This window comes from Xenopus laevis, chromosome 9_10L (assembly GCF_017654675.1).
Source record: "Xenopus laevis strain J_2021 chromosome 9_10L, Xenopus_laevis_v10.1, whole genome shotgun sequence".
NCBI lineage: Eukaryota > Metazoa > Chordata > Amphibia > Anura > Pipidae > Xenopus > Xenopus laevis.
In genome coordinates, this window is record NC_054387.1 from 49946895 (window position 1) to 49970711 (window position 23817).

At 39.6% G+C, this 23817-nt stretch overlaps 2 protein-coding genes across 10 annotated transcripts; both read right to left on the minus strand.

The window, feature by feature from the left end:
• Window positions 1-806: 806 nt before the first annotated feature.
• XB22064855.L (provisional ortholog of zinc finger protein 300 L homeolog) lies at window positions 807-9425 on the minus strand. Of its 3 annotated transcripts, none has more exons than XM_018235430.2 (5): window positions 9180-9425; window positions 7415-7896; window positions 6842-6919; window positions 2514-2600; window positions 807-2349 (listed from the first exon to the last, which is right to left on the minus strand). In XM_018235430.2, the coding sequence occupies exons 2-5, from the start codon at window positions 7626-7628 to the stop codon at window positions 1823-1825; spliced, it is 906 nt and encodes a 301-aa protein (XP_018090919.1). In that variant the 5' UTR covers window positions 7629-7896; window positions 9180-9425; the 3' UTR covers window positions 807-1822. The 3 variants fall into 3 exon arrangements, with proteins under 3 accessions (XP_018090919.1, XP_018090918.1, XP_018090917.1); XM_018235429.2 differs by having other exon boundaries at window positions 807-2352; window positions 7415-7878; window positions 9180-9422; XM_018235428.2 differs by having other exon boundaries at window positions 807-2352; window positions 9180-9422.
• A 4373-nt stretch (window positions 9426-13798) lies between these two features.
• LOC108701155 (oocyte zinc finger protein XlCOF22-like) lies at window positions 13799-22133 on the minus strand. 7 transcript variants are annotated; one of them, XM_018235421.2, is made up of 8 exons: window positions 21984-22133; window positions 21098-21172; window positions 19890-19955; window positions 18677-18757; window positions 18068-18133; window positions 16035-16112; window positions 14966-15049; window positions 13799-14688 (listed from the first exon to the last, which is right to left on the minus strand). In XM_018235421.2, exons 1-8 carry the CDS (start codon window positions 21997-21999, stop codon window positions 14090-14092), a joined length of 1065 nt encoding a protein of 354 aa, XP_018090910.1. In that variant the 5' UTR covers window positions 22000-22133; the 3' UTR covers window positions 13799-14089. The 7 variants fall into 7 exon arrangements, with proteins under 7 accessions (XP_018090910.1, XP_018090909.1, XP_041432454.1 ...); XM_018235420.2 differs by having other exon boundaries at window positions 19890-19967; window positions 21984-22132; XM_041576520.1 differs by lacking the exon at window positions 21984-22133 and adding an exon at window positions 21856-21947 and having other exon boundaries at window positions 21093-21172.
• Between the last annotated feature and the right edge of the window lie 1684 nt (window positions 22134-23817).

The window sequence follows — 23817 nt, forward strand, 5'->3', positions numbered from 1 at the left end:
GAAACTGACGATATGTCTAGCCCCGTGTCAGATTTCAAAATTAATTATAAAAAATCTGTTTGCTCTTTTGAAAATGGATGTCAGTGCAGAGGTCTGCTGGAGCAGCACTATTAACTAATGCATGTTTAACCATGATAGTATCCCTTTAACAAAGTGTTCTTACCAACGACACAATATTCTTTATTTGTCCAGGGTATCTTATAGAAATGGGAAGACATCTGAACATTTAGTGATAATATTAGGTAAAATGAAGCATAGCAAGCCCAGTCAGTGCAGAAGTCTATTGAAGCAGCACTATTAACTGATGTGTTTTGAAAAAAAAAAAAAACATGTTTTCCCATGACAGTATCCCTTTAACAAAGTGTTCTTACCAATGAGGGGGGGAGAAGGGAGAGGGTAATACCACTCCAACTTGCAGTACAGCAGTAAAGTGTAACTGAAATTTATCAGAGCACAAGTCACATGACTAGGGGCATCTGGAAAACTGACGACATGTCTAGCCCCATGTCAGATTTCAAAATTAAATATAAAAAAATGTTTGCTTTTTTGAAAAATGGATTTCAGTGCAGAGGTCTGCTGGAGCAACACTATTAACTAATGTGTTTTGAAAAAAAAAGTATCCCTTTAACAAAGTGTTCTTACCAACGACAAAATATTCTTTGTTTATCCAGGGTATCTTATAGGAACGGATGCCATCTGAACATTTAGTGATAATATTAGGCAAAATGAAGCATAGCAAGCCCAGTCAGCAATACATTCTCTAGCAATAAAGAACATCATTTTCCATTTTGAAGATACTCTTGTGATTATTATTTATGGAGATTTTTATTAATTATGCTATATGAAAATTTCAATGCACATAAACTCATGCTGTACCATACTAGGGAAACAATATGGCAGTTCCCATCCATATGTATAAATACAAATATACACAAAAGGAATGTTCTGGGCACATAATAAGCTATACCCTTATACTGTAATGTCAAAGGGAAACAATATTATTCCCCCCCATATGTATAAATACAAATATAGACAGAAGGAATGTTCTGGGCACACAATAAGCTATACCCTCACCCTGTACTTAGGGTATATATAGATACAAATTCATATATATATTTACAGAGGAGGAATGTTCTGGGCAATCATAGGCTATACCTCATCTATTGCACAAGCAACACAAACAGATATCATTAATGTACAGAGAAAATATCAAACATTACATACATCAGTCATTGCTAGATGTCTAGTGGTAGTCTAGATGTCAATATGGCCTTAGCCTAAGGTTTTGTATAGTTTTGTATAGTTCTAAAGGGGTCCATGAGATTTGGTTAGAAATATTTGGTCGCCTTGATAGGGGTTGTAGTCAAGGGTGGCTTTTTATTAATGAAGAAATGAGTCATTTCTGCAGTGAAGAGACAATATAAGTATGGATGGGTGAATTTTAATGGGCATCAGCGACATTTCGCCGGCGGCAAATTTTTGGTGAGACGAAACGGGTAAAAGTCGCCCAAGCCTAAATATAAGCTAACACAAAGTAGGGATCATAGAGTACAGAGGAATTAGGGTATTAGGGATGCATAAGCTTTCATCCCCCATACATCTATAGGAGCCCACATGGGACAATCGTATTTGCCTACTTTAAAATGTAGACAAAACAAAAGCTTTCTTAATGTAGAGAGTTATTCCCAACAAGATTGCTTGAAAGCCAACTAAGTGGGGCAAATATGAAATAGTCTAACATGCAGGCGCATATTATGATTATGAAGCAAAAAACGCAGAAACTGTGCTGTCTGAACAATCTTTGTTCTATTTTCCAAACCATTTAAGGATTTAATCCTTTGTGTTTCTTTTGATGTAAGACCAGGGTACATATTTGCTGAAAGCAGCTGCCACATTCATGGCAAATGTATGGTTTCTCTTCCTCGAAGGCCTGCAGGTGCACAGCAAACGGAGATCTCTGTTCGTTTTCGTTCCTTCCAACTTCGCAATGAAGCTTTTCCTCTCTGTGTGTTTTCTGGTGCATAAAGAGCTGAGATTTATATCTAAAGGCTCTCCCACACTGGCTGCACCTCAGGGGCTTTTGCTTGGCAAGTGCCTTCTGACATTTGGCAAAGGACAATGTACTGCTTTCTTTGCACCAATGAAGACACGTTTCCTGCTCTGGTCCTTCTTTACCACTACAAGCTATCTTTTTATTGTGGGAATCATCAGGAATTGTTGAAACAGTTTCTTGTCCGCTGCCCTGTGAGCACAATTCTTCTATGGCATCCTGTTCCTTGCAGTGCTCTGATACATCTGCTAAACAGGAAGGCTTGTGGGATTCTTCAATCATCTCCGGAAGGAACTCATCTGCTAGAAAAGCACATAGCAGGCCGGAATCAATATACCCAAACAGTATGTATTATGCATTACACTGTGGACCAAGTACAATTAAAATTCAAGAAAACATAGTCCAGAAATGCTATGCATGGCAACATCTGTAGCTACAACAGAGATGATAATACTGGTAATACCTGTGGCTGATTCTTCACTTGGACTCTTTAGGGCACGAAAATGCTTGTCTGTTATCGATACTTCTTGGATTTCATCATCAGAATACTCTAAAGGGGGGAGGGAAAGAGAGCTGTTGAAAGGAAGGGCATGAACATTGTAAATGGTTTGAATTTTTTATTCCAGACTTTACCAGCTTTGATGTTACAACTGCTGCTTATTCCAGTGAAACTTAAAAACTGCCTATACATGTATGGTGAGGTTGCCAAATGGATTTTCCACCAATATGTCCAGCTTGATGTGGACAATATCGGACTGATCCTTTGGCCAACAATCAAAACACAATTGCAATGTATTTTTCCATCGAATTGAGGCCATCATCAAAGCTCAGATGCAGTCCTCAATCTGACGATCTGATCAATATCTAAGCAATTTTCAGCAGTTGGGTAGGCCGTCATCTGGCACCATACATGGGCCAGTAAGCTGCCAACTTGGGCCAGTAAGCTGCCCGTGTGTGCCCAGCTTAAATGTTTACTTTTGTTGTTAAGTTTTACATCTGTTTGGAGAATTCCGCTAAATAAATTTGTGTATAGAATTGGACCATAATAGCCTCACTTAAAGGACGAGTAACATTAAAAATTTAAAGTAAAAAAAAAAAACCCATTGTAACCACCTTCTGTAACACCTCCATCCTGCATTAAGTGAAATATTTTAATGCTTTATTCAAAAATACTTTACTAAAATTCTGCTTCTGGTTGCGCAGTGACTTAACAAATAGGGCAATATGGTGACATGCCCTCTGCTACATTCTACGTGCACGCTCCAGATCTCCTTGCCCCACTTCTAAAACCGGAAGTTACTGCTGCACTCGAAAGGGTTTTTCAGCATGCCTGTATTATCTTTCAGTGTGATTTGTTTCCATAAGTACTGGGATTCGTGAAGGAAGCACCCCGGGTCAGCCATAAATCATCTTAGGACCCCAGAAAACCCCTCTCATTGGGGGGAATTCACAAAAGTGTCGGGAACGAAAAAATGTCTTTAAAATGTCGTAGAAAGTGTCGTAGCAACAGCCGACAAATTCACAGAGCATTTCTCCGCCAATTTTCCGACATGTGCGACACTTTTGAATTAGTGTCGTTAAAAGTGGGCGTGGTTTTTTCGGCGCCACTTTTCCCGCCATTTTTATGAATTACTCGTAAACTCATTTTTTTTACCGACAATTTTTCAGACACTTTAGGCTCTCCAAAATGAAAATGTCAGACAAATTGTCGTTTAAAAAGTCTTGGTAAATGTCGTTTGTACGATGAAAAGATATACGACATTTTAGAAAATTGTCAGACTTACGAGACATTCAGAGATGGTAACATCTGCCTTTGTGAATTTACCGTTCATACGACATTTTATAAATTTGTCGACCGCCACTTCTGGGTTACTTTTTTTACCGACACTTTTGTGAATTCCCCCCATTGAGTTGATGTAGAAGAGGACAAGTCACCACATGCTCTATTTGTGAAGACCGGAAGCAGAATTTTAGCATGGTATTTTTGAATAAAGCATTAAGCGGGTTATTTATCAAAGTTCGAATTGATGTAAATTTTTTTGTTACTCTAATAAATTTGAATGTACTCACAACTCGAATTGGATCTTTCCAAGAAAGATCGTTCGTTTCATTACACACTTGTAGAGCTGAATCGTCAGATAAACACGCACCGAATATCGTACGAAAATATTTTTGGACGATATAATCTGTGCGTCTATGGCTTAATTAATAAACAGACTAAACTAGATTTCCTGACCACCACACATCCACGTACGCTTGTCTTCTCTATACTACCATAAGTAAGAGGGTAGATTAGCCACTGGGGTGTCCCATAATCTCTGGGAGGGGTCCATTTTACAATTACTATCACAGTATGTGGATACTACAAAGTATAGTTATTGTCAAGGGCACTCTCAATTTTCCTGAATAGATTACAGGAAATTGTTCATACAAATTCTGGCTACTTTGCAGTATGGATGTACAATTATTTTATACATCTATCCCACATAAGCAAGGGATCAGTGCTGGATGAGCCCCTTGCCTCAGACGGCAATGAACGGCTAGTTACAAGGGGCGGCAAAAAGCCCTGCATTGGGTAAAATACTTTTATGGCAAAATTATAACTAGCATGCAAACACAATGTTATGATAGATGGAAAAATGGTTCATTTTCTGATGCCAGTATCTCTTTAAGGAGAAGATTGTATGTGTTATTTCCATTTTGTGGATGCCGTGTTTTTTTATTTAGAACTCCACACAGGTGAATTTACTATTTAAAGGGAATGTCAACCCAAAAAATAACTTAATAAACATAATTATAAGAAACTCTGCAATATACATTCATTACATATTCTCTTTGGTATTAAGCTGTATATTTATTACTATTGAAAGCAGTGTTTGACCCTTTGTATTCTTTGCCCTGGTGGCTCGGTCAGACTGTTGATATAATGTCAGACAAGGCAGCTGATTAACAGACCTGTCTTTGCTGGGGAACTAAGACTTATGCAACATTGTTGAAAAAGTAACAACCAGGAGTTAAAGGAGCATGAAATCCCCCCAAATGCTGCTTTCAATAGCAATTGTTTTTACAAATAACTCTAAAAGCACTGAAAATGTATATTGAAAATTGTTTACAATGATGTTTTCTTTTCTTAGGCAAATTTTTTTTGGGGGGTTTGGGACTACAGTCAAATTCATGGCTGAATACAGCAGAAATAAAATTAATTATCTTGGTGTTTAAGTAAATTATGAGGTGGGGGTTTAAAACAGAATTGTACAACAAGCCACTACAAAGAAACAATATTCTGCATCATGATATTTTCCATGCTTCAAATGCCATAAAAGGTATTCCAAAGGCTAAACGCAAGAGTTCAATCAGTGCCTTCAATCCAACTAATAAGAAAACCCATCCTTTAGGTTTAGGTAGGTGTTCCATATGACAAAGCACAATATTGCAATTATGGGGGGATTAGAAAGAAAATGTTATTAAAGGGGAACACCACACAAACATAATTTAAGCTTTTTGAAAAGTAAACATAATTTCAAGCAACTTTCTAATATACATCAATTAAAAAATATGCAGGCTTTTCATGATTTTTAATGGTTTGGAACAGTTCCCTAAGCCTTGCCCCCTGCTGATCTGTCTGACTACTTTGCTGAGCTGGCTGACTACTGTTATTTTGTATCAACAGCCAATAGTCATTAGCCTGCATCCTCCAAACCCACAATTCCCTGCACAAGTTATTTCAATAAGGAAAGGGACATCACAGTGCAATGCATTGTGGGTTATGTAGTTCCTGCATGTCTGTAAGCTGTGGAGAAGTTGTTACAATTTGTAACATCAGTGTTTTAGTCCCTCCTTCCCTGCCAGGATTTCAAATGATGCAGAAAGAGAAGAACTGTTAAACAGCTGGATTTCAGCATAGAAAATGGCATTAATTGATACTTTTTGAAGAAACAGGAAATTGTGATGGGTATATTAGGGGTTTCTGTGGGCCAAATTTTGGTTTGGAAGCTGCAGTTCCCCGTTTACGATGTGCCACAAAATGGATTTCATCTATGAACCGTATTTTTTAAGCATTGGTAAAATAAACAATGTATCTAATGTGTATCTCACTACTGAGCCTGCTCAATTCGCTTGTTCTATATTCCCTCTGGCCACAAGATGGAGCTGAGTCACATGAGGTCATTTGGGGGGTTGCTTAGCTGTATATAGTCACTGTTTGAGATTGTAACACACACCAAAAACATGTAGTGCTATGCTTCTTACGGTAAATAAATTGACATTGTTTTAATTTTGAAAGGCTCTCTGGTTGATTTCTACTACTACTAATACTGCTGTGGAGGTGGCTTCTCCAATAATTGCTGTGAAGAGCCTGAAACCAACTGAAAAGGAGACCAGTCGACAACATTGATGATACTTTCAAGATATTAGCATTTTTTTTAACACCGATATAATTCATTTGAAACAATGGTGCCACCTGCTGTTCATTTTGACTGACTGGAGACGGTTGGCAGAAAATTAAGTTAGTAACTAAAGTGATGTTGCTCTGCTTATGTCAGATGACTCTTCTTATTTTCTTAGCAGAGCAACATTAAAAGTCTGTCTAGGTAGAAAATGTTACTTGCCAGAGGCTCCCATAGTTGAGCAGATCAGATATAAACAGGTCAAGGAATTACGAGCCACATCCCTTTACTATTATCTTTCAGTCCTGTTCTTTTTTTGCCTATGGGCTATGCAAATCAACACATTTAGCAATTTGTGATCATGTGCAAATCGGTCACATAACCTAAAAGCTGTTCTATTCCTAACCTGATGGGTAGTCCTTATTAGGCTTTAGGACTGGATCCACCCCCATTTGCATAATCGCATAATCTTCTTTCAAAATTCCTAAAAAATGAAGAATGAGAAGAAAATTATTCATTGCATTGGAAGTTACAAACAAAACACATTCCTTTGTATTAAAGACACCTATAACCTACTGTGTGGTTTATTTTCAATGTAGGCTCCTTAAAGGAGAACTTAAGTCAAAAAATAAATTGGCTAGAATTGATTCCTATTATATATTGAACTCGCTAAATCAGCTCACTATAACAATAATAATTGTTAATTTAAAGTTATCCCCAGCAGCTCCCCATCTTGGATCTTGTTAGGCCATTTTTTGTGTCAGTGGCATTGCACATGCTCAGTGTGTGCTGGGCTGCTGCTGAGAAGCTAAGCTTAGGGGTCGTTGGAAATCACCAAGCAGAAAATGAAGTTCTTCGGTCATACAAGCTGATACGAAAGGACTATATGCTAACATAATTACCCTAACCCCTATTAATACCAGAAAAAAAATATACAACATTATTTATGAATCATCATCCCTGACACACTACTTTATACCTGGTTTCCTCCTCGGCCGGCTGCCTGGTTTGGAGGGGCGCCCAGATCGGGGCAGAGTCTGGGTAGTACGATACATCTTCCATTTCTTAATGATGGATTTGACTGTGCTGAGGGGGATTTCTAGAGTCCTAGAAATCTTTTTATACCCCTCCCCTAACTCATGAAGTTCAACAACCTTATCCCTAAACTCCCGCGGAAGCTCTTTCCTCTTCATACTTTTGGGAGTATTTGCCGCTCAGCGGAGGAACTGCGAAGAGACAAGTGTAGTTCTGCTAAACCATTGTCCCTGCACCAGGGAGATTATTTTCTTTTCCTGGTATAAGCAGCAGGTTTCTTGGATATTTCTTTAGCACTACGATAGTGTGCCGAAGCGCAGGGAGAACAGATCATTAGCTTCTTTATAAAGTAATCAGGATTTAGCAACTCTGGAACACTGGTATGTTGAAATAGTGGTTAAAAGTGGCCTGCAAGGAAGAATGCTCCTGTTATAAAAAAAAAATAGTAAAATGAAACATATTATTGGTAGTGTGCAGTGCTACTGATGTACATAGTGACTGACTGAGATAATATAAGTTCAGGTACCAGCATTCTATGCCCCTAAAGATGTAGATAAATGGTAACTCTTAGCATGCCCTCACAATTAAAAGGGTGCCTGTATTTATCACTACTGATTCTCCCAGCCAGGGGATGGTACGCCATACAAATATGTAACCTGTATATGCAGTGTTTTAAGTGCGTTGAATGAGCTTACCGCTATACACGGTGGGCTGGGTGCAAACGCCCAAGACTTTCAGCAAAGGGAGCAAACACCAAGAAACATCATATGCCTATGACTAAGTGTCCCTGGTAGACACGAAATGCATCAGGCCTTGGTTCTTTATTATGGTGAATAAAATGTAAGCATTTTAACCTTTTACAATCTGACTCCGGCTTTACTACTTTGTGGGTCCAGGTCTGTGCCAGCCTCCTTTGATGTTTCCTAGGGGCTGGCACTGCCTGACTGGGTACTCGTAAATAAATAGTGTTAATAAGGAGCTCAGCTGGTTGTAGACAGGTGTTTTGCCAGTACAGAGACCCACTCTTGGGCAGGAACTGCTTGGCAGCAGGGAGCTGTATAAGCCAGCACTGATACCCACCATGAGGATGGCACAGCGTGACCTGTGCCTTTATAACAAAAGGTTAATAAGGGAGGCCATGTGGCTGGAGGGATATCTATGTGCCACTATTGAAAAGCACCTTGGGGCTGGCAGTACCTGACTGGGTATCTGTGCCTACGTTGGGGTTGATAGGATAGCCCAGCTGGCTGAAGTATATGTGGCATCAACTACGACCATGCCTGAACTGGTACCGCATGACAAGGTGGCTGTGTCCATATACAAGGGGTTAATAGGGCAGCATTGCTGGCTGCAGTCCTGTATATGCCAGTAACTGTGCCCAATGTGCCCATGCTGAAGCTGACACTACATGGGTACTCTGCCCATATAACACTTGATTTAATAATGGAGAGTGCTGACTTAATGAAGCTGCCAGTACTAACCCACCATGCTTGACTGGATACCTGTGCACATATTACAAGGGGTTAAAAGGGGAGCCTAGTTGGCTGCACAGTCCTGTAAGTGCTGCATCTATGCCCATGCAGCTGTAGCAATATAACATAGGGTTAATACTGAAGCCCAGGATATGTGCCCACCCTATCTGACTTGGTACCTGTGCCCATACTACAAGCTGTTAATAGAGAAGCCCAGCAATCTGATGCAGGACATACCTCACTGCAGCAAATACTTCGAGCCTTGAAAGCTGGTCTGTCATTGGCTGAACCCTTCCATCGTCATCAGACCGCCCTATGCTGCAGTGCATTCCGGGATTCGTAGTTTCACCACTGCTGTAACGCGAGACTCTCCAGCATGAAATACGTAGCATGAAATACGTATCCCAGAGGTCAATGTGCTTCACGGAGTTCAACCAATCAGAATATCAAGCCAATGACACACGAGAACTGCCAGTATTTCAGTATCTCCCGCCAAAAACTGAGCGGTGTTTGTGTGTGTGTGTGCGTGCTTGGGGGGGGCAGGAAAGATACTAACTAAATTCGCAGCTTTGCTTTTGAATCAGTAACAGCACCTTATCATATATATATATATATATATATATATATATATATATATATATATATATATATATATATATATATATATATATATATATATATATATATATATATATATATATATATATATATTATTTAACGGACTCTGAACATATTTAGATGAAAGCCTGCTGTCTTCTACCTTCCTATTAAACTGACTATACAAGTCACCATACCTGAAAGGTGCTTATTGTATTCGAAAAAAGGAAATGTACAGATATAGCCCATAGCAACCAGTTAGGTACAATTAGTTTCTAGATATACTAGTCCTCATACCTTCCCCATACCTCATTTATTATGTCCCCCTATAACTCACACAAGTTATAGCATACCTCCCAACTGTCCCTTTTTCGGAGGGACAGTCCCTCTTTTGACAGCTCAACCCGCAGTCCCTCATTTGTACTGGATTTGTCCCTCTTTTCTCTGCACTGAACAGCCAGAAAAAGAAACAAAGTTTCTCCCTTAATTGGCTTTTAGCAGAGAGCCCAGAACAGCTAACAGGTGCAAATAAGATACTTTGTAACAATTTTGAGAAACAAAAACACAGTTTAGATAAGGAGAAATATTTTCAAACTTTCATAACCTGCCAAATTTTGTAAAACAAACATGGTAATTAGGGGGTGTGGCCACAGAAAGGGGTGTGGTCAAAAAATTGCTGCGCTACGTGCGGGAAAAAATTTTTTGTCCCTCTTTTAACTTCCAAAATGTTGGGAGGTATGGTTATAGGGGACGGCCCCTCAACCTACCTTTCAGCTTTTTCCCCTAATTCATGAGCAATAGAATATGCCACCCTACAAATAGGGTTGCCGCCTGGACGGAAAAAATGATGGTTCATCCCAATTAGGGTTGCCACTTATTACAGAAAAAAACACCGGCCTTTCTATATGTTTATAAATTTTCCCTATTAATAACATTGGGCTCAGCCATCATTTTAACCAGCCAGATGGCAACCCTAATCCCAATGTTATGAATAGGGAAAAAAGTTAAATATATAAGAACGGGGGTACAGGTTACCCAATTCACCATATGCATTTTGAGGGCTCAGGACAGAGTGCCTGGAAGATAAATGAGGATTAAAAGGTGGTGGTGGCAAAGAAATAAATATGCTTGCTTGTTATTATGCATCAGATTAGTCTGAATCATTTTATTGGCATCTTATTTGGTGCAGAACTGTCAACTTTTTGGAAGTTACCACATTTTCAGTTCTGTCCCCCAGTTTTTTGACGATTGCTAACGATTTCCAGAGATTTGCAAACAAAAATCTGGTGTTCGCATGCACAGCGCAATTCAGTGACATCAGTTGCTCATGAACAGCGCTTCAGGAGAGGTTCTGAGCATGTGCCACCCACAGCTCTGTTGGTGGCAAGGGGCTTAAACTTAAAGGAGAACTAAACCCCCTTTCTAATAAAAACCCATACCCTCCATAGTCCCCCCTCCCTGCTCTCCCCCGCACAGAGTTAAAGGAGAAATAAACCCTAAAAATGAATATAGCTACAAATGCCATATTTTACATACTGAACTTATTGCACCAGTCTAAAATTTCAGCTTGTCAATAGCAGCAATGATCCAGGACTTCAAACTTGTCACAGGGGGTCACCATCTTGGAAAATGCCTGCGACACTCACATGCTCAGTGGGTTCTGAGCAGCTGTTGAGAAGGTAAGCTTAGGGGTCGTCATAAATTATCAAGCAGAAAATGAGGTTGGTCTGTAATATAAGTTGATGCTACAGGGCTGATTATTAAATTCTAGTGCTAGTTACACTGGTTTCTGTGCTACCATGTCGTAATTATCTGTATTAATTACTAATCAGCCCTATATTGTGACATTTATATTCTATGTGTACTGTATATTGTTAATAGGTCCCTAAGCTCAGTAAGTGACAGCAGCACAGAGCATGTGCAGTGAATTTGGTGCTCATTAGACATCATGCTGCTGATTATGGAGCAGCTACAACAGGAGACACCTGCTGTTTCGGCAGAACAATTCCAGTCTGCACAATCCACATTAGATAAGAGTCTATGTCAGTTCCGGCTCAAACTGGAGTCGCGGAAACGGTGGAAATTCCTCAGAGTATACAGGTGGACCCCACAAGAAGGTTACCATAATAGGAACCAACGAAAACCGGATCGGCGACCAGGAAGGAACACGCGGAATCCCCGTGCTGATCCAGAAGTATCGGATACTCCATCATTATCTTTCTCTTTTTTTATATGGCCCTCAAGAAAGCATTGGTTCCAATCCGGCAAGCGAAGAAGGGGAGGCAGGAAGCACCAAGGTACTTTCTAAAGGGCTGGGTTTTGCCATAACTACATTCCCTGGCTTTTTTCAAATTGATATAGACCTGCAGGACTTTTTTAGGAAAAGACAGCTGAGGGGACATGATTACACTTTACAAGTACATTAGAGGACATTATAGACAAATAACAGGGGACCTTTTTACCCATAAAGTGGATCACCGTACCAGAGGCCTCCCCTTTAGACTAGAAGAAAAGAACTTTCATTTGAAGCAACGTAGGGGGTTCTTCACAGTCAGGACAGTGAGGTTGTGGAATGCACTGCCGGGTGATGTTGTGATGGCTGATTCTGTTAATGCCTTTAAGAATGGCTTGGATGATTTCTTGGACAGACAGAATATCAAAGGCTATTGTGATACTAAGCTCTATAGTTAGTATAGGTATGGGTATATAGAATTTAATTAAAAGTAGGGAGGGGTATGTGTATGGATGCTGGGTTTTCATTTGGAGGGGTTGAACTTGATGGACTGTCTTTTTTCAACCCGATTTAACTATGTAACTATGAATTGAATGATAATGGGGAGTTCATTAATATTGAAACAGATGATTATTGTAACACTTTTTTCTACAGGATTGGCATCTGTATATAATAAAATGTTTTCCCCTTCCCACCCCTAATTTGCTATGTAAATTGGGATCCGGATTGGTATTCGGCCAAATCTTTAGCGAAGGATTTGGGGGTTCAGCCAAATCCAAAATAGTATCTTGACAGCACTATATAAATAAATGATGATGACGATCCCTAACAGAAACCCAAAACATAATGTGCAACATTTTTAGCTACTTCATTAGTTAAGCTTTAGTTCTCCTTTAACACAAGTAAATACCCCTAAGTCGGTAATTACCCCTTGTTGCAGAGTCAGTGCAGTGGAGCTCACGGGGACATCTTTAGCCGCTTCAGTATTCTCTGTAAGGAAGCTCTGTATCGGCTCATGCGCAGTTGGAGCATATTCCTAATTCGCTACAACTGTGCATGGGCCGAAAATTACCGAAGCGCCAGAAGAAGACCCAAAGATTACCAAGGCGGCTAAAGATGGCCCCCTGTGAGCTCCACTGACTCTGCAACAAGGAGTTATTACCAGTTTAGGGGGATATACTTGTGTTAACTCCTGTGTGGGGGGACCAGGGAGGGGGGACTATGGAGGATAGGGGTTTTTATTAGAAAGGGGGTTTAGTTCTCCTTTAAGGCAAATGGTCATGGATATTACTTAATTGGGGAGTAGAAAAATATTTAAAAAGAAACTTAGAAAACCTTTGCATGGTCCTCATTTTTTTGCAAAATAAATTCCATACAGGCCCAGACTAGGCTTTAAATCAGGCCCTGTCATTTCAAGTACACAGAGACCCAAACAGCCCCCACCAGCCCAATAAATGGTGACTGTCTATGGCATCTTACAACAGCAACATATTACCAGTCAGGCCCTGCTCTTATACCTATACTGTCATAATATTTTTATTCCAACTCAACAAATATTTCCTTGATTTTAACATGTAGGTTTTGGTCACAACAACTAAAATGTGCTGGAGACAGGAACATTACAGGAACCTCTATACTAGTCTTCTGCCTCTTGGTGCGATTGGACTGTAGCACAATACATAAATGAAACAAAATCTTCTCTTTACCTACCTGCTTCTGTGCCGAACCATTCTGAAGTGGACAGGGACCACGTGCAGATTCCCGATTTCTGGTTATGGTCTTTTCTCAGTAGTCAGATCACTTTCTGGGGCATGGGTTCCACATTATAAATAGTACAGAGAATTACAGGCAAACTAATTAGCTGTATGACAGCATCTATGGCAAAAATGGCCTAGTTACAAGTACAGTTTGCCTTTAATTCCCAACCGGATTCCAATAGGAGTTAACTCTGTATTGTTAAAAGAAGCTAAGAAAATGGAACAATTTGTCATAAAAAAAAAAAAAAAAAAAAAAAAAAAGGTTGGAGTCATTTACCAAGTAGTATATTTTGTACACAGTATCGCTTAAACAAATAATTATACATGATTATATACAGAAAAAAGCCACAGGTATTGTGATAATGATAATCACTTCACAAATGTCCTTATAAATATACACAGAGGCAGATCCCAAATTCCAGGCCTTTTTGTATGATCTCTGATGGATGGGTAGGTAAAGATCAGATCATTCTGTAGAATGATGCCATGAGTTGTGCAGGCAGTGAAAGAAAACACATACATTTGAGTTGATAAGGGGAAGTCATCCCTTCATCCTTTAATCAACTGAATATAGTCGCTTTTTCCAGTCTGTGGAACTTCAGATGATTCTTAAGCTTGGATTTTTTGTCAAATCTATGTCCACACAGTTTGCACTTATAAACATCCAACCCTTTGTGTTTCTTCTGGTGTAAAACAAGGGAGCCCTTTTGGGCAAAGCAGCTGCCACATTCATCACACTTAAATGGTTTCTCCCCGGGGTGGACCCTCATGTGCGCAGCAAACTGGACTTTCTGTTCGTACTGGACTCCACAAATAGGGCAGGTGTAGACGTTCTCTTCTTTATGGGTTTTCTGATGTTTAAGAAGATGGGATTGGAACCGGAAAGCTTTCCCACAAGTTGGGCACCTCAGTGACTTGGCAATGTGCTTTCTCCGATGGACAGCCAGCTGATTTTTGTCAGGAAAGCATTCGTTACATGCTCTGCACCTATGCGGCCGGTCTTTACTTTGGTTATCTGTGACAGATAGCGAAATACATGGTTCATCATCGGACTGGTCCTCCCCAGCCCAGTAAGGAGCATTAGGATCCTCATCCACATCTGCTAAATAATCCGGTCTGTAACATTTGTTAAACCAGCTCAGGCTGGGAAGCCTTTCATCTGTTGTAAGGAAAACACCAAAACCATAAAAATGAATATCAATATGAATTAAAATAAGCAGTATTCTAAATCGAATTGCAAATGGCCTCAATGCCATGAGAAACATTATCCTAAGAGGAGAGGCAGACCAGGCACATACATATTTCACTCATTATGGCATTTAAAGTGATCCTAGCAGGTTCTGCTCAACTTCAAATCATGTCAGTATCATCAACAAAGGACTCATCAATTGCTTATACCATGGTCCCACATAAAAATCTTTTTCTTTGTACGTTACCTGATGAATCAGTGTTGTGACTCGGAGAACTATTTAGATGGCTATCAGTAACAGTTACTTCTTCAATTTCTTCTTTAATATTAACTAGAAGAAAAGAGACACAGAATCCCCTTAATGGCTTTCAGTAGAAGTAACTTTTCTTAAAATACAACAGCTATCACCAGTGACAGATTGCTAGAAGGGCAACCGGGGGTTTGCAGGGGTCCATCAGTGGTTATGCCAAGTGGTAAAGAGTCACATGTCTTCAAATAGCTACATTTGCATTTTCCCCCCTCATAAACTAAAGTGAAATCTGAAAATGCATAATCTGCATCGACCTTATACTGTGTTCTGAGAGGTGAAATGTTTGTAGCTCCTCGTTGTAGCTCCTCGTTAGGGTTTTTTTAAGGTCTCCCTTTTAATTGGCAATGTTTTAAGAAACATACCTGATGTGGGACTTCTGTAATATCAGTCCACCACCAACTTAAAGGGCACCATGTCACCTTAAAATAGTTTCCCCACCAAAGGTACATGCTAAATGAACGTGCACTCTGGTTGGGGGAAACAATAGGTTTTTTTTTTGTTTGGTTTTTTTAACTGCCCTTCCCAGCGCTAGGACACTAGGAGGGATCTCCAGGTGCAAAGCCATGTTGCAGGATCTGACATAGCATCACAATCGGTCGTCACATGCATGCGTGTAATGTGTAAGGTGCGGCACTCGTTCATCATGCTAGTGCCCCAACTATTATTTTCCCAAACCGGAGTGCGGGCTTTGGTCAGGGAAACTATTAAGGCGACAGGTGCATTTAAGGTGGCCATATACAAGCCAGAAAAAAAAACAAAAAAAAAACACATTGCTGAATTGATGCAATCCATTTCCCAATGCTCTCCATAGGGCTGACCATTTTAAAGGGCAAAGATAGAATCAAAACATGGAATTTCTCAGCCTATGTAACATACTAAAGATGCTCATACATGTATAGAGGGTCTGTCAGTTTAATTGCTATCAAAGTTAAATGGGTTGTGTATGGCATTTAGGCATTAGAATGAATTTATAGATCATCTGCTATATTGTAGTTGTTTTTTTTACCGATTGGAGAGTCCACGGGCGGTGTCGGAGGGTTCACCTTTCCTTCACAAGGTGCATCGGTTTCTTCATCATTATCATCTAAAAATTAAGGCAGGGAAATTTATTCTTCTGCTCAATACATAGTTCCAGATTGTATTCAGTACAGAATTGAATCTGGCCCATAGCAGCTTGTCAATTAACTAGAAGAAAAGAGACACAAAATCCCCTTAATGGCTTTAAGTAGAAGTGATTTTCCTTAAAATACAAGAGCTGTCACCAATGATAGATTGCTAGAAAGGCAACCGGGGCTACTGCCTGGGGCCTGTGGTTTGCAGGGGTCCATCAGTGGTTATGCAAAGTGTTAAAGATTCACAAGTCTACAAATAGCTACATTTGCATTTTCCCCCTCATAAGCTAAAATGAAATTTTCTTATATACTGTGTGGGGAAAACATACATAAAGCTTTATTTGGGGGGAGGCTCCTTGACTTAAGCCTGGACTTCCAAATGCCTGGTTATATTGGAATTACTGTCGAGCCATTTTATGGAGGGGTCCCTCAGCGACTGTGCTCAAGTATCAATGAATCTCATATGTTTGTGGAAAAAAAAATAAAAGTGAATTAAGACTTTTTTTTTTCCTCAAATTGAATCTTGTCCATGAGTTTTCACATAATAAACCATGAGATAACTTTCTGACTGAACTGAATCTGGCCCATAGCAGCTTGTCAAGGGTCACTGGGAGCTGCAGTTTGGCAACTTATTGAAATAGTATTAGATGTTAATTCCAGTACGTTTAGCTAGGATTATTTTCTAAAGTTAACCCATCATAAGCCATTAGAGAACTGTACCTAAAATGTGTTTTGAAATTTTAATACATACAAATCCTGAATTATTTTGTTAACCACTTTCCTGTTCTCCATGTTTAATGTTCACGCCCCCTTGTAGGAGAATAACAAATGTAGTTGAAGTGTGCTTCAAAAGCGGATTAGGCTTCTTGCAGCCCCAGGTGCAAGCCATACCCCCTGCCAGGGCAAAATATGCATATATCAAATAAAGCAGCAGCACTCCGGTACTGTTGAAAATAGTGAAAAACTTTACTCAAATGCCATAGGCAACGTTTCGGGCTATGCAGGCGCTTTGTCAAGCCATTGACTTGACAAAGGGCCGGCGTAGCCTGAAACGTTGCCTTGTAGGAGAATAGTACCTCCCAGCTTGACATTCCTCTGACCACAAGTTTAGCAGTCATTTTGCTTTAAAGGGTATCAAATTAATTCATGTAAGCCTACTTGGAGTTGAAGCACTCAGCTATTCCTCAGCTATTAGCAGTTTTAGACTGCAAACACCAGGCTTTCCACTTAACATATATTTTTGAAAGACCACAGAGTTAACTGACAGCCCCTTGTATAATCTGATCAGTAATCTAATTCTAAGAAATAAGATGCATTTTAGATGACAAAACGGCCAAGAATATGTTTACATTGCCAGCCACAGGAATTGCAGAGACCACAAGAGTTGAATCATCAATGGCACAATATGAAGGTATTTTATACCGATTTGGTTGCCCGTTTGGATGTTTCTCCTAAATATTTCTTCTTCTCTGCAGATTTATTCTAAAAGGAAGCACTGTACATTTTTACATCAGATTCCCAGACACTGTACATTTTTACATCAGATTCCCAGACACCTCACGCCTCCAGTCTAAAAACCTCCCTCCCTTCTCCTTTGTACATCTGATAAAAATCTACCATCTTTGATCAATGGCTTGTTCCCTTATCTGAGTGACTGTTGAGTGGGTCAACTGTGTGGTCTCTCACACAGGGCACAGACAACTGCAATTGGCCCACCCAACAGTCAGTCAGATATTTTACAAATTGTTGGTTCATTTGGGTTTGCCAAATTGCACTGATCAGGAATCTGATGTGCCAAGTTGCTGACAAAACGCTCTTGAGCTATTGACACGTGGTCACTTATACCAACCAGTGTCATGGACTACAATGGCATGCTGGAGTCACCAGCAGTGAATGTTCAATTATGAATCCTGTATTAATAAGATACCTGACAAACAATCCATGCTCAGACTTAGATCATCCTGGGCGGTCCCTTCTTCTTTTATTTGATCATCTGAAAAAGAAAAAAGGATAAGCAATTTTTACTGTTCCTAGTAGATATTCTAGGTTAGCAATGCAACACATTTATGCAGTGGTACAATAGTGAGAGAAAATGAACATAAATTGATGCCTAAAAAAGACTAGAAACTCTGGTCCGCTCTACTGAGATGGTGGTGAGGCTGGTGGTACAAATTCTTGCCATGGGCCCATTATTTATCACGTGATATTTTATTACACACTCTTCCATTGCTTGCATTTTTCAGACACTTAAAGGAACAGTTCGGTGTAAAAATAAAAACTGGGTAAATAGGAGCATCTAAAATGAAAGCCAGAACCAGTTCAGTATGCTTTTGTGCATTGTTGTTGTGAGTTTTCTTGTTAAAAGAAATGTTCAGTATAACAATAAAAACTAATGTAGGTAAATAGGCTGTGCAAAATAAAAAATGTTTCTAATATATTTAGTTAACCAAAAATGTAATTTATAAAGTAGAGTATTCAAATTCGCAATCATGGTAGTTCAGTTCTATATATTTATTGAGACAATTCTGCTTTATACCGGAGGAGCTATCTGTTGTTCCCTCCCCAGAAGCATATTGGTCTGTAATAGTGATTTCTTCTACTTCTTCTTTAATATTTCCTAAGAACAAAAAGAAAGAAAAAGGTTGGTTTTCATAATGATTTTTAGGGCTTTTTTCACCTAAAAACCTTAAAGTAAATAGAACCGTGTAAATTTCTGGATTGCACGCTCATCTTAGGTTTATGTATGGATCGGCCACATTCTTTTCAGGAAATGTATTCAAGCTGTTTCATTAGATTGGGATACTTTCCCCTCCCTAAAACAATTTAAAAAATGAAACAACTATGGCACACGGCTCAATGCTTAATTTAGACAACCATTAGAATGCAGCCCACTGCTTAACATGTGCTGCTCTAACTTTGTGTATGCACCCTTAAAGGAAATGTAAACTCTCAAAATTCTACATCGATTTGAGGCTCTACATTTGCTTTAACAATATGACACAAGGGCTTTTTTCAAGGCTGTTGACTAACTGCATTATTTACTGTTGGAGGAAAGGAGATAAGGCTCAGCTGCAGAAGTTGCTGAACTACATTTCCCAGGAACACCTGATTTGAATGATTTATCTCTGTAAATCGCTGCAGAATATGTCTATACTATATAAATAAAGGAAGTCATAATATGTGGATTCCTCTGTATTGATGATGTGAAAGTGGCCACAATATAGCAAAACACACGACCCACTTATTTGCAATTACATGTGACTGTCGGTATGTTCTCAATAAATAAAAAAGCCTCCATTCAGTTTAGTGGCATCTTTCTGTTTGGACTGTCAAAAAGAAGGTCCCTTTGAAATGCAGCTCCTTGTTAGGCAGAGTTCTAACACTCTCCGTTGTAAACCTAGTGTGACACTCAGCTGGAAATTCCTTTGGCAGCTCATAAAATTAGCAGCACAAAGGGGAAAGGTTCCCACTCAGCTAAAGACAAATAAACCCAGTGTGTACACTTTCATGGGTATTTAAGTTTCAATGTCCAGCAAAACCAACAAACATAGAACTTTCCCATGATGAGGTTTGTGTTGATTATCATCTGATGGGGAGTTCTAGAGTTGACAATTATTATAGAACTGATGACAGGTATGTAAGTAGCTGATGGAGAGCTGTACAGTGGGCGGTTAATGTAGAGCAGATGGATAGTTATTAGAGACCTGACAATTATTATAAAGCTGACAGAAAGATGGCGAGGACTTTACCTGTGAGAGGGGGGGCATCACAGGTCGGAGAGGAGTAAAGTCCGTTCTCGGTAATCAACATCTCGACTTTGGCTCTCACTAAAATGAATGACAGAAGAAAAAAGGTTTTCTAGGCATAAGAAGGGTGCTGCTTTGCAAAGGAACCAAGATATAAATTATGTTAATAGTGATTAAAATTCAGGTGACTAAATACAAAGGTTTTGGCCAAAACAGGAAATTCTGCATTATCTGGGCATCCTCTCTTGGCTGCAGTAACACCAAAAACTGAAAGTGTATCAAAGTAATTAAAATTTATAATGAATAAAGTAAAATGTAAAATAAAAGGATATTATACGTTACCGAGGAGTTTCATGACCATATAAAAACCATATATACAGCTGACTTCTAACATCCTTCTATATCCTTATCCTCATATTTTGCAACAGGAGATACTTTATTATAATACACAACTTTCAGTGAGTCATGTGACATAGCTGACATCACTAAACTCCGATTATAACCAATGACATCACTAAGCACCCTTTATATAGTGAATAAAGTACCCCCTCTTGTAAAATATAAGGATATTATAAGTTACCGAGGAGTTTCATTACCATATAAAAACACGAGGCCGAAGGCCGAGTGTTTTTATACAGGTCATGGAACTATAAGGTAACTTATAATATCCTCATATTTTACAACTGGGGGTACTCTATTAATTATAATACACAAATTTTAGTGAGTCATGTGACAGAAATTACATCACTACTCACAGTTTATAACTGATGACATCACTACTCACCGTTTATAAGGATATAATTTACAAGATATTCATGGCTTTTGTGTATTATAAGGATATAATTCATGGCTCTTGTGTATTATAATGTATTGTTGTTCTGCACTGTTAAAACGGGCATGTTTGCTTCAGAAAGACTACTATAGTTTATATAAATAAGCTGCTGTGTAGCCATGGCGCAGCCATTAAAGCTGGAAAAAAGTGAGAAGAGACACAGGTTACATGGCAGAATAACTCCATTGTTTTTGACAGGGCTTATCTGTTATGTGCTACGCAACCTGTGCCTTTTTTGGTTTTTACGATTTCTTTAAGGTGGCAGAGTAAGTCTGACAGTTTGCAGTGCAACAGGGAATATACGGCACCTGGGGGGGGTCACTATTAACAGATCCTTCTGCTATGTCCCATTGTTACTTATTCTGGTCTCTTACGTTACCTGCTGACGAATCGAGGACTGGCCCCAGAGATCTCCCATTCCCTTTTGTACCCACAATTTCTTTTTTGGGATGATCTAGAAAGTAATGATCAGAAATGGTACTTTAATACTGTAAACTGCAAGTTGGTTTAGATATCAACCAGTTGTTGCTGAACTACACGGCATTCTCCATAATGGAAGTGATGGCTCAGCTCAGGCTCAGCATCCCATCTCAGCATGTTATTATTGGAAATAAATAGTGATGTAAGTCTACTGAAGAACTGGACAACATGCCAATAATAGTATTTTATATATATTATATATAAAACTTGTTTATTGGAGACTGAACTTTTTTTAAAAGATACAAAAAATATATACATACACATTTTTCATAAATTTTATATATATATATATATATATATATATATATATATATATATATATTTATTTATTTATTTTTTTTTTTCAGTTTGAAATTTTACGAAAATACATACTTGTAAACTGAAAAAAATATGTGTAAATGTGAGTGTATGTAGGTTGGAAATACATGCAAAGTGTACATAGAAAGGTAGAGAGCGGTGTACGGATACCCACCCTGAGCTGGCACTACCTGTCTGGTACCTGCACCCAGTTGGCTACAGGGACTTATATGTGACAGAACAGATCATACCCTGGGGTTGGCACAGACTGACTGGGTACCTATGCCCACATAACAAGGGATAAATAGGGTAGACCAATTGGCTGCAGGGAGCTTAATGTGCCAGTGTTGATGTACTCACCACGGGACTGCCTCTGCCAGACTGATATATGTGCCCATATAACTAACCACTCATGCACTGGCACTGCCTACATGTGTGCCAATATAACATAGTAAGTAGGAATAGCGCACATAGAGCAGAGGACATACCTTGCTGCAGCACCATTCTCTTCCGGTTCAAAACAAGCGATCTGCTCTCCCATTAGCCAAGCCGCTGAGTTTATCAACAGCTTGCTTTCGTTCCAATGCATTCTGGAACGTGTAGTTCGGTGCGGCGGCCAAATGCTTATTCAAATCACAAAAAAACTACAAGCCCCAAAGGGACTGCAATTTAGCCAATCGGGAATGGCCTATCTCCTTCATCGCAGTCTGATTGGCTGCTGTAGTGCAGGGCGGTAGCGTGCGGTTCTCTGAGGGTATCTGAAAGCACAGGAGTCAGTGAACCGTGTTGTGTAACTATAAACACATAACTTGTCGTGGTCTGTCTCTGAGGCTCACATTGATACAGCTTCTACTTGTCTTTCATGGCCTCTGTCACCAAAGCCTCAGTTCCAATGGCCTCAACTGAGTTATTCATTGCCTTTTTTTTGCTCCCTGGAACTTGAGTAGTAAAATCCATTAAAGGTGGATCAAAGGGTGGATCACCTTTAAGTTAACTTTTAGTATGTTATAGAATGGCTAGTTCTAAGCAACCTTTCAATTGGTCTTCATTTTCTTCTATTTCATCAATTTTGAATTATTCCTTTTCTTCTGACTCTTTCCATCTTTCAAATGGGGGTCACTGACCCCTAGGGTTGCCACCTGAAGGGGCACCATTTCAGCCAGTAACATAAACTGTAAATATTATTATTACAAGGAATGGACAGATATTGTCCCCATTATACTAAGGTGTATAGTTAGACCGTTGCAGAGTGCAGGGAATGCTAAGGAAAGAGCCAGGGAAAGCACTTATTGGCTCCATAAGGGAGAGGTGGGAAAGTCGTCTGGGGATTCTGGGGAGCCCTCATTCAGATTCAGTCTAATTATACATTAATTGGAACCCTATGGTGTCATCATTTATTTCTATAGCACCAGCGAGTAATACAACACTGTACAATAATTAATACCAGATATAATTGGTATCATTGTAGCCAATCATGTAACAAACAAGGCTAAAGCCTTCCTAGGGTCAATGCAGTGTCAGACTGGCCCACCGGGCACCAGTAAAACCTCCCGGTGGCCCAAGTGTAAGTGGGCCCTCCTGCTTCTAACAATTTGGCCTGTTTCATGGTCAATACCTACTTCTGTATGCAGGGGTGCTTCGCCAATGAGGCGAGTTGAGGCTGTCGCCTCAGGCGGCAGCACCCCACTAGGTCCTAGGGGCAGCAAAAATGCTGCTCCTGGTACTTTAAGAGCAAATTTCAGGGGGAGGGGGGCAGCAGCAACTGCTGCTGCCTCAGGTGGCAGAGGAGCCAGGAGCGCCCCTGTCTGTATGGGAACAGAGAGGCTAAATAGATAAAACATTATAAATAATAGAATAGAAAGAAAAGAGACTTGAAAAATAGAGGTTGAGTGAGGTGAGGAAGAGGAGAAATAGTTTGGAGAATGGGCCCCTGGACTAATGTCTTCTGGTGGGCCCCTGGCATCCCAGTCCGGCACTGGGTCTGTGTCAATCCAGGCAAATGTGTGCCAAACATAACTCCCCTGTATTGAGCATATCAGAATGACAAGGTGTGGGACCTGTTATCCAGAATGCTTGGCACCTTGGGCTTTTTGGATAATGGATCTTTCCATAATTTTGATCTTCATATCTCAAGTCTGCTAGAAATTCGTGTAAACATGAAATAAACAAAGAAAAAGGAAATTCTTTTTAAAAATCTGGATTATCTGTATATGGGAGATGGCCTTTTTGTACTTCAGAGCTTTCTGGATAACTGGTTTCCGGATAACGGATCCCATACCTGTTTCTAATTGGCTATAGGACACTACCTGTATATGAAACCCA

Coding starts and splice junctions, on each gene's coding strand:
- XB22064855.L (XM_018235429.2), bottom strand. CDS start 7,628: ATGAAGAGGAAAGAGCTTCCGCGGGAGTTTAGGGATAAGGTTGTTGAA. Junction 2,601..6,841: donor TAATAAGGACTACCCATCAG/GTTAGGAATAGA, acceptor TCCCCCCTTTAG/AGTATTCTGATGATGAAATC. Junction 2,353..2,513: donor AAGTGAAGAATCAGCCACAG/GTATTACCAGTA, acceptor GTGCTTTTCTAG/CAGATGAGTTCCTTCCGGAG.
- LOC108701155 (XM_018235420.2), bottom strand. Junction 15,050..16,034: donor GCCCGTGGACTCTCCAATCG/GTAAAAAAAACA, acceptor CTTTTCTTCTAG/TTAATATTAAAGAAGAAATT. Junction 14,689..14,965: donor TCACAACACTGATTCATCAG/GTAACGTACAAA, acceptor TCCTTACAACAG/ATGAAAGGCTTCCCAGCCTG.